Below are 10,712 nucleotides of genomic sequence, written 5' to 3'. Positions count from 1 at the left end.
CTTTACCACTAGTGCCACCTGGGAAGTCCCCAAATTTGGGGAACAGTGTGACTTATTTAGACTCTCAGTCCCTTTTCTGGTTCATAGGACATCCATTATGGGTAGTTGCAAATATAGTTGCAAATATAGTTGCTGCTTGCTATATACTACCACTGTCATTTCTTCACTCCTCTGTTCACCATACAGAAGAATATGGTTCCTAGAAAACATTAAGCAGCTCCGATAGAAGTACTGAATCATGTTCTCATTCAACCAGTTTTTAAAGTTAACTCTTTATTGATTTTAAGGCTATGCTGATCATCATATACATTTATATCAAACTATTGGTTATTTTGCTGTTGTTAAACAAAGTACTCAACTTTAACAAATTATTATTCAGAGGTTTTAGAACTCAATTCAGATAATACCCCAAAATAATTTTTAAGTGGTTATTTTATGTCCAGCAAAATAACATGTGTGTCATAATATTCATTAGAATTAAAGATTCCATGAGACAAGTTTAAATAAAATATTCATATTAAATAATTTGTAATGACATTTAAAATTTTAGAATGCTAAATTTGGCTGGTTAAAAACATTGTTGAGTAAAACTGTTTCATTGTCAACCATTTTTAGTAACGTAATGTTGCAGCTTTCGGAACAGAAAGTTTCTTTTTTTATCCTATTCTGCTACTGTCACTCTAGTATGCAGACTTAAGAATACAGTCTATTCTATTGTACAGTATAAGCATTACAATTTGAATTTTTCTATTAGTATCGAATATTAAAACTAGAGTACTCAAGTTTAGAGATGGTTTTTTCATTGGAAAAGTTCGTGCGGTCAATGCGAGAACTAGGACTTCCAACATTGCTCAGCCAGGACTTCCTACAAAAAATAAATAAATAAAAATTAGCATTTTAGTGTATATGGACTAGCTGAAATGATCTCACAATGACTGTGATAATAAGCAACTTTTGCATGTAATATAAAAGATATACATGACATCTCTCTCTCAAAGTTGTTCAGTTATGTCTGACTCTTTGTGACCCCATGGACTGTAGCCCGCTTGGCTCCTTTGTCCTTAGAATTCTCCTAGTAAGAATACGGGTAGCCATCCCTCCTCCATGGGATCTTCCCAACCCAGGGATGGAACCTGGGTCTCTCATATATACATATATATATGTATAATTATATACACAATATGAATTTTATATCAAAATATCATAGTTTAACATATAATCAAATATGGGTAAAGAAGAACTAATGACCAATTAAGCATAGTCAACTCCTGATGATTTCATTGTGGAGTAATTTCCCTCCTTTTAAAATATCCAAGGTCATTATTACTTAGCTGTTATATGCAACAACATAAAAATATTTTTTATAAAGAATAAAACAATTCCCATGGGTTTTTCTTATCACCCAGGACATGGTAGATTATATATGCAGGATGAGAGAGAGAATAAAAAATGAATGTGATTTTTCTGTAAATATTTGAACAAATTAGATGAACATCTTTCTTAAACCATGTTGAATATATATATATATATATATATATATATATATATATATATATGCAGGATGAGGGAGGGAATAAAAAATAAATGTGATTTTTCTGTAAATATTTGAACAAAATTAGATGAACATCTATTCAAGAACCATTTCATATCACATATTAGCAAAGTAACTGCATTAAAGAGACAAATGTTCTGAAATTTTCTTTGCTTATATAGTACAATATTTTTTCTTAATTTAGTAGTGATATTGTTTGTTTAATTTATACATTTGGGTACTTACCTGAGATGCTTCATATAAAATAAGATTACTGTAATACTGCTGACACATTAGATATTTTAAGGATATTCAAGAATCTTTCTACCTATTAATAATTAGTTGGGATGAAAATTAAGTGGGACTACAGGTTAATAATAAGCATTTTTGTACAGATGATAGCTGTTATTCCAGTTGTTGTAGAAACATTAAGTTTCCTGGCCCAGATGGTAAAGCGTCTGCCTGCCGTGTGGGAGACCCGGGTTCGATCCCTGGGTTGGGAAGATCCGCTGGAGAAGGAAATGGCAACCCACTCCAGTAATCTTGCCTGGAAAATTCCATGGACTGAGGAGCCTGGTAGGCTACAGTCCACGGGTTGCAAAGAGTTGGACACGACTGAGCAACTTCACTTTCACTTTCACTTTCGTATCCCCAAAGGTCTTTGAGGTTGTGAAACTGGTGGTGTGTATAGCTATGCAGTATCATATGTAACAATCTCAATAACCTTGAATTAAAAACATTTTCTAAGCTACAGTTGTCTGATTAGCTGAAAATTACTCTTAACAGGCTGGAGACGAATTCCAGTGACTCAGATTGCCCTATGCTGTTTGTTTATTTTTATCTTTTTGGCTGTACTGGGTTTTCATTGCTGCTGGCTTTTTTCCAGTTGCAGGGAGAGGGGGCTGCTCTCTAGATGCGGGGCGCTTGCTTCTCACTGCGGCGGCTCCTCTCGTTGCAGAGGTGGGCTCTAGGATGCGCGGCTTCAGCAGCGCTGGCTCTAGAGCACGGGCTCCATAGCTGGAGCACACAAGCCTAGTTGCTCCGCAGCGTGTCGGATCCTCCTGGACCAGGGGTTGAACCTGTGTCTCCCGCACTGGCAGGTGGATTCTTTACCACTGAGCCACCAGCGAAGCTTGCCCTTTTGCTACTTAACTCTTCAATTACTACTGGAGTACAGTTGATTTACAATAGTAGTTTCAGGTGTACAACACAGTGAGTCAGTATTTTTATAGACTAAACTCCATTTAAAGTTCTAAAATATTGGCTCTGCTCCCTGTCCTGTAGATTAAATCCTTGTATCTTATTTATTTTACAAATAGCAGTTTGTTGGAACCCTCTTTTTGGTTCTTACTGTGACAGTTTTTCTGGGTTAGGTGAATGTTTACTTCTTTTTCAGAAGATAAGCCATCAGCACAGTAACACATTTTCTTCAACTTATTTAACTGAAATCTTAAAAATCAAAATTGCACATGTTGAAAAATAAAGTTTAGTTATTATGAAAAGGGTTGATGGCTTCAATTTTCCCAAATTTCCTTGATATCCTCTAGAACAGAAAGGCCAGTAATAATAAAAAGCTAACAGTAATGAGGCACTGCCTGTTTGCTCAGCACTGTGTTGAATTCTTTACTGTTTCCTTTAACCCACACGTTAACTCTATAAGCTGTAGTCCATTTTCCCTACTAAGTTATTAATAAGGAAAGAGACACAGAAGAGTTAAGTAGGAGTAGGAGCCATGTTAGTGTTGACAAGGGGTCAGATTCTGGATATACTGACTGTGAAGGTATAGTCAATAGATTTGCTGACACACTGAATGTGGGTACAATAAAAAGACTGAAGGATGACACTTAAAAGCTACTAGAATAGGATTGTCATGGACTGAAATGGAGAGACTGTGAGAAGGGCGGATTTGGGGGAAAGGTGAGAAGTTCAGTTTTGGAATGTTAAATCTGAGATGTCTATGAAACATCTGAATAAAATGCTGAGTAGGCAGCTGGACCCTGAATTTGGCCGCAGAGATAAAATTTGAATTTGTCTGCAGATAGACAGCACTGGAAGCCATAAGAATGGATGAGATCACCAAGAAAAGGAATGTAGACAGAAAAAGAAAGAGGCCCACAAGCGATGCCATAGGGCATCCCAAAGTTAAGAGCTCAAGAAGAAGAACCAGCAAAGGAAAAGAAAGCATCCAGTGAGGCAAGAGGAAGACTGGGAGAGCAAGCGTGTCCTGGGAGTCAAGTGAAGCCCTCAGGGAAGAGGGAAGGTCAATCTGGGCAATGATTCTGGCAGGTTAAGTAAGGTGAGAACTGAGAGTTGACTACTGTGTTTAGCAACATGCAGGTCACTGATGACCTTGATAAGAACAGTTCTGGTGGAGTGAAAGCCGTATTTGAATGGACTCAAGAGAGAATAAGAGAGGAACCGGAACCAGTGTGTGTGTGTGTGTGTATGAGAGAGAGGGAAGTGGAGGGGCCCTCTATGCCACGGCTCCACATATGCCATCCATGTTGCCTGACCTGCCTACTCACCTAGGAGTGTTCCAGCCATCTGTCCCTTGGAAAGATGTGCTCTTTACGTGCTGCTCTTACCCTTGATAGGGGTGGCTCAGATCTGTAAATGGCAGAGGTGTTTTTCTAGCCAAAAAATAACCAGTCACAAATTTTTATATAATTAATGAGGATGAGATTGGGATGTCATCGTTTTCCAATCCCCTTTAATGTGAAAAGGAACCACATAATCCAACAGTACCCATTAATTCATTTCAATAAATAACACTGCATGAAAGATATATTCTAGATACTGGGATGCATATATAGATATTTAAAACGGGGTTCTTTCCTCAACCCAACCTTATATCTAAAGCAATTAGAGGAATAAGAACAAACAAAACCCAAAGTTAATAGAAGGAAAGAAAACATAAAAATCAGAGCAGAAATAAGTGAAATAGAGACAAAACAACAGAAAAAAATCAATGGAGCTAAAAGCTGGTTCTTTGGAGGCAAAAAACAACCCAATCAAAAAAAATGCTCAGAAGACCTAAATTTTCTCCAGAGAAGACATACAGATGGCCAAGAGGCATATGAAAAGATGTTCAACATTTCTAGTTATTAGAGAGAGGCAAATCAAAATTACAGTGAGATTATCTTATACCAGTCAGAATGGCCATCATCAAAATGTCTACAAACAATAAATGCTGGAGAGGGTCTAAAGAAAAGGGAACCCTCCTGCACTGTTGATGGGAATGTAAACTGGTACAGCCTCTATGGAGAACAGTATGGAGGTTCCTTAAAAAAGTAAAAATAGAGCTACCATGCTGTGCTTAGTCACTCAGTCTTGTCCGACTCTTTGGGACCCCATGGACTGTAGCCCACCAGGCTCCTCTGTCCATGGGATTCTCCAGGCAAGAATACTGGAGTGGGTTGCCATGCCCTCCTCCAGAGGATCTTCCCAACCCAGGGATCAAACCCATGTCTTCCACATTGCAGGCGGATTCTTTACCGTCTGAGCCACTAGGGAAGCCGTATGACACATCAGTCCCACTCTTGGGCATATATCCAGAGAAAATAATGGTTTGAAAGGATACATGCACCTGTGTTCATTGCACAGTGTTGTCTACAATAGCCAAGCCACCCTAAATGTCAAGCAGCCGTAAACGTCCACTGACAGATGAGCGGTGTACAATGTCATGCGTGTGCGTCCTCCACAAGTGGCTTTGCTTTTGTGTACTTCACAGTACTTTTGCTGTGCCACACGAGGAGCTTCCTAATGAAGACCTGATGGACAGAGAAGGGACAAAGAGAGGCACAAGGAAGAAGTCACTGAAGAAGCAGAGAGACTGAGGATGCAGTCCAGTGCTGTCATATCATCCATGGCAGAAGAGGAGAGCTACTACCCAGACATTACTGGCTCTTTCTTCAAGGGGACATATAGAATTGAATCCAGCAAGGAGCCAGAACCTGTGCCATCAGCGTCAGGCGTGAGTGACATTGCAGCTTGCCCTCCATCTTCTATTGCTGATGACCCTTCAGCTCTACCATCTCCCACCTCCTCTCTCTCCTCCAGTCAGTAACTCTTTTTGCCTGTTCACTTGATGCCAGCCCCTGGATGCCAGCTCTTGTACCGTATTACTGTACTTTTCAAGGTGCTATACTGTTAAGATTTTTTAAAAAATAATTGTATTTATTTTATATGTATTATTTGTGTGAAAATTATTATAAACCCATTACAGTACAGTACTATATAGCCGATTGTGTTAGTTGGGTACCTAGGCTGTCTTTGTTGGACTTCCGAACAAATTGGACTTAGAAATGCACTCTCAGAATGGAACTCACTCATAGGTAGGGGAAAGTGAAGTCCCTCAGTTCTGTCCAACTCCTTGTGACCCCATGGACTATAGAGTCCATGGAATTCTCCAGGCCAGAGTACTGGAGTGGGTAGCCATTCCCTTCTGTAGGTCTCCCATATTCCAAGTGGATTCTTTACCAGTTGAGCCACCAGACATGGATGGACCTAGAGACTGTTATTCTAAGTGAAAGACAGATATCATATGATGTTGCTTACATGTGGAATCTAAAAAAAAAAAAAAGATACAAATGAACTTATTTACAAAACAGAAACAGACTCACAGACTTACAGAATGATTTATGATTACCAAAGGGGGAATGTTGGAGGGAGGGATAAATAAGGAGTCTGGGACTGACATATAAACACTGCTATATTTAAAATAGATAACCAACAAGGATTTACTGTGTAGTACAGGGAACTCTGCTCAGTATTCTGTAATAATCTAAATGGGGAAAGAATTTGAAAAAGAATAGATACATTTATATGTATAACTGAATCATTTTGCTGTATACCTGAAACTAACACTGTTAATCAACTATAGTCTAAATCAACTAGTCTAATATAAAATGAAAAATAATTTTTAAAAGTTATATGTATTAAAATGATTCAATATTGACTTTACTTTTCATGAGTATTTATGAATAAAGGTGAAGTATTAAAAATGAATAAAGCAAGCAAAGTCAATAATTGAATAATTTTTATTTATTTTCACAAAGAACTGGGTGATTTGACCTCCTCTTTCAAAGATGCAATCTGCTGATCAATGTTTCTCAAGTCTCCCATATTGCAGGCAGAATCTTTACTCTGAGCCACCAGGGAATCCCCCAAAATCTTCATGATACAGTGTTATCTATAATGACTCTTTGCGACCCCATGGACCCATGGAATTCTCTAGGCCAGAATACTGGAGTGGGTAGACTTTCCCTTCTCCAGGGGATCTTCCCAATCCAGGAATCAAACTGGAGTCTCCTGCATTGCAGTCAAATTCTTTGCCAACTGAACTATCAGGGAAGCCCTTATTTCTCATAAAGCAAGACAAAAAAGAAATCTTTGTAGACTGCTTTTAAAAACACACTTGGAAACCAATTATAGTAAATTAAACCAAATTATGTCTTTTATAAAAACTCTCTTGACTGATGCTTTTGCATTACTTTGAAAAATTATTAAATTTCAAGATTCCTGTATAAAAAAATAACTTTTGTCTACTTTTGTTCAAGTGTTTATGTTCCTCATTAAAATTTTGTTTGCTTCAATTCATATCCTGTATATTTCTTGGTAAGTTTATACTTAGATATGTACTGTTTTCTTGCTGTTTTGAACAAGATGCTTTTTAATTATCATATTTTTAAACTGGTACATACAGAAACTAGTGATCTCTCATGTTGTAATCAGATACCTTACTGAACTTCCTTGGTGATATAATAGTTTTTTCCTTTTCTTTGGAATGCCTAGGTTAACCACCCCATGTGTTTTTAAATTCATTCTGTCAATGTTTAACACATTGACAGGATAATTTCAAATTGCTCTTTATTTTAGTCGCTCTAGCCACATTTTGGTGGCTCAGATGGTAATGAATCTGCCTGCAATGCAGGAGATGCAGATTCGATCCCTCGGTCGGTCGGGAAGATCCCCTGGAGAAGGGAATGGCAGCCCACTCCAGCATTCTTGCCTGGAGAATTCCATGGACAGAGGAGCCTGGTGGGCAACAGCCCATGGGGTCGTAAAGAGCTGGACACAATCGAGCAACTCACACTGTCACTTTTTTTTTTTTTAGCTATATTTTGGCTATTTACATGCCTTTCAGAGAATTGCTAGAGGGAAAAACTGAATTATGAACAGCGCACCCAGCCAAGAGGCCAGCAAGATCATAATATACTAATACATGCTCTAATTCCAGCATATTTTACCTATCAGTTTGTAGACTCCATAAATACTGAATGGATGGTTGGATGGCTGGGTGAGTTATACTTGCTTGAAAGAGATTGAAGTCTATTATTTCTGCTGTAAATCTGAGTTGGCTTTGTGTGCATATATCTTTCAGATATTTTTATTTAAGCAACATGATCCACTGGCAGGCTTTAAAAAACAAAACAAAAAGAAAGAAAACAAAGGATGTAAACTGGAAAATTCTATTGATAAAAGTCATGTTACGTGAAAACCATGTTCTCTCTTCACTCTAATACAAGTAAGTGCCTTATGTAGATATTTTGAAAATGAAACTGATTTTTGTGAAGTTTAATTCTCTTCCCAAAATCATATTGTCTTTAACAATTATGAGGAAATAATAGAAGGAATTTTATTATGGATACACTTTCTTACGTAGTTGATGACAACCATACACAGTTGTGAAAACAATTTTTTATGAAACAGCAAAGGACAATGATCTTGTACATATTACATTTAAGTGTTCTGCAGGCCATCTTTGTATTAAAAAGAAATTAATAAAACACAATGCTAATAAATATTAAATGACCAAGGAAAAATCTATTCATTTAATAAATTAAAAATGCTGTGTTTTTCTATTCCTGTTCAGAGAGTCGCCAACTCTCAGTCCCCTCCAGGTTTCCACAGCCTTGTCTCTAATTCGTGGGTGCAGATGGCACACACTTAGCTATCAAGTACAGTAAGTGCCACATATTTATGGCCTTGGCAGCCAGCAAAGAGGCCAGCTGTGGCCTTCTAAAATGCACTTAGGTGTCTGCCCTCCCAGAGACCTTTCTTTGATGGTCTGTAGCTGAAAAGGGCCCCACTCCCATGCTGTTGTGAGCATCATGGGAATTGGCACATTCTATAATTGCTATGTTTATATGGTTGTTTATGTATTCACTACCTGCCTCCTCCACATTAGAATACAAATTCTAGGAAGAGAGGATCCCCACCCTCTAGCAGGATGCCCAATGAGAGTGGGCCCTCAATATGTATTTACTGAATGCATTGAGTCTCTGTCACCTTTCTGCCCTCCCCAGGTCTGCACCTTCCATGCATGAGAGGAAGGGCATTCCTAGGGTCTGTGCACTCCACACACAGAAAGGAACCCTGAGCATGACCTGTTAACGCTTTGATTTTTATCTCACACAAAACAAAACCCTTGTGTATTTTTTTAAAAACTCTTTGAAAGGTAAAGACATAGTTGCTTTTATTACAGAAAGTGAATAAATATTTTGCCTGTGGCCGTCCCCTATGATATAACTCAAATAATGACAATATTCAGTCTCTTAAAGGAAGTTAGAGGCCTATGAAAGTGAAGTTGCTCAGTCGTGTCCGACTCTTTGTGACCCTATGGACTCTAACCTACCAGGTTCCTCCGTCCATAGAATTTTCCAGGCAAGAGTACTGGAGTGGGTTGCCATTTCCTTCTCCAGGGGATGTTCCCAACCCAGGGATCAAATCTGGGTCTCCCACATTGCGGGCAGACACTTTACCATCTGAGCCACCTGGGAACTGACCTAATAACCTGAATATAAGCCTGTGAACAAAGTTTACTCGTGCAGTCTGTCCATGTATTTTTGCCAGTCCCTAAATTTTATTGTATTTCTTGTGACTGTGAGTTTACTCACTATGTAAATAAACATAGTCACTGAACTTCACTCAGAGTTCACTGAACTGAACTTTGAGTGAAGTCAGTTACTATTTGAACACCACAGGAGGGCCAAGTCCATCCTGCAAACCCAGTCACGTGACATGCCACCACATTAGTCAGATTCAGCCCACGGTTGGTTGTATATGCTCATGCATACTGTGATCATCCTTAGACATTTTTGTTCATATCCCAAGTATGTATAGACACCCACTATTTATGTGCCATATTAATTTTTAAAATTTTATTCTTCTTTAAAAAAAAAAGAATCTTCCCAACATAATCTTGCCCCAAAGCTTAATGCTTATAGCAGGAGTGAAGTGCTTCTCTGAAAAAGGGAACAGTTGGGGTGGGGGGTGCAGAACCCCACCCCTCACCCCAGGCCTTTTTTTTTTCCACCAACTGCACCTCAGGCACCACTGGGAAATCCTAAGGGCTCTGAAGAGCACTGTTTGAAAACTTCCCTATTAACCTATCACTGAGCAAGAATACAGGAGCATGGCATGGAGGGAGACTCCATCACAGGTAGAGGTGGAAATCAACATAGGACCATCTGTTCTTCAACTAAAGCCAGTTAGTGTTTCCCGCAAAACATAGTAAGCTTCTGAGGTGGTGGGGAAAAAAAAAATCCCATCTAACAAATATCCTTCTCTGAAACAAAGAGGTGAAATGATCAATAAAGCATTTGAAAGCCAATACTATTAATAATTCAGAACAGTTATATTTCCTAGGACTAAAGTGGGGCAGCATAATCCTTTCACATATCTCTGCAGCACCAGTATAAAATGTAGACCATAGCAAGAAAGCAGACAGTAGGAAAAGACAGCTAATGAATTAAAAGCTAACGTGATGCATGCTGGAAAATATTGAGTTGTCTGCTCATTTCAAGCTTTCAAACTAACATTAATAATGGAAAGACAGCATATAATATTTTTGCTACTCTCCTTATTTAGCAAGTTTCACTGTTCAGTTACATGTGGACAAATAATACATATTTATTATCAATACAAGCATTTTGAAGGCATTTTGATATAATGTCTAGAGTTTCTGTTAGGTATTAGTGAAGAGTTCAGTGATTATCAGGGGAATCCTGGGATATCCATAATTAAGCTGAGACCAGATTCTTCATCTTTAAAATAGGATAATACCACTTCACTATTAGTGAAAGGATTAAAGAGAATGTATATAAATTGCCTAAGGCAATGTCTGACACCCAGCAGGCCCTTAAAAGGAGTTATTTTATTGTTCTCTGCCTTTGCTAAA

At 38.3% G+C, this 10,712-nt stretch overlaps 1 protein-coding gene across 2 annotated transcripts in view; it reads right to left on the bottom strand.

Moving 5' to 3' along the window:
- The window catches only part of ACYP2 (acylphosphatase 2), a 183,982-nt gene continuing 173,513 nt past the window's right edge, over positions 244-10,712 (bottom strand). Inside the window, exon 5 of one of the 2 annotated variants that reach the window (XM_018055239.1) lies at positions 244-865. In XM_018055239.1, coding sequence (XP_017910728.1) covers positions 751-865 — 115 coding nt within the window. In that variant the 3' untranslated portion in view covers positions 244-750. The remainder of the gene's footprint in view (positions 866-10,712) is intronic. The other variant, XM_018055240.1, reaches the window with a different exon arrangement.

Source organism: Capra hircus, chromosome 11 (genome assembly GCF_001704415.2).
Source record: "Capra hircus breed San Clemente chromosome 11, ASM170441v1, whole genome shotgun sequence".
In the NCBI taxonomy this organism is placed as follows: Eukaryota; Metazoa; Chordata; class Mammalia; order Artiodactyla; family Bovidae; genus Capra; species Capra hircus.
The sequence above is the reverse complement of the archived record's forward strand: the minus strand, read 5'-3'. Positions and strand labels throughout refer to the sequence as shown.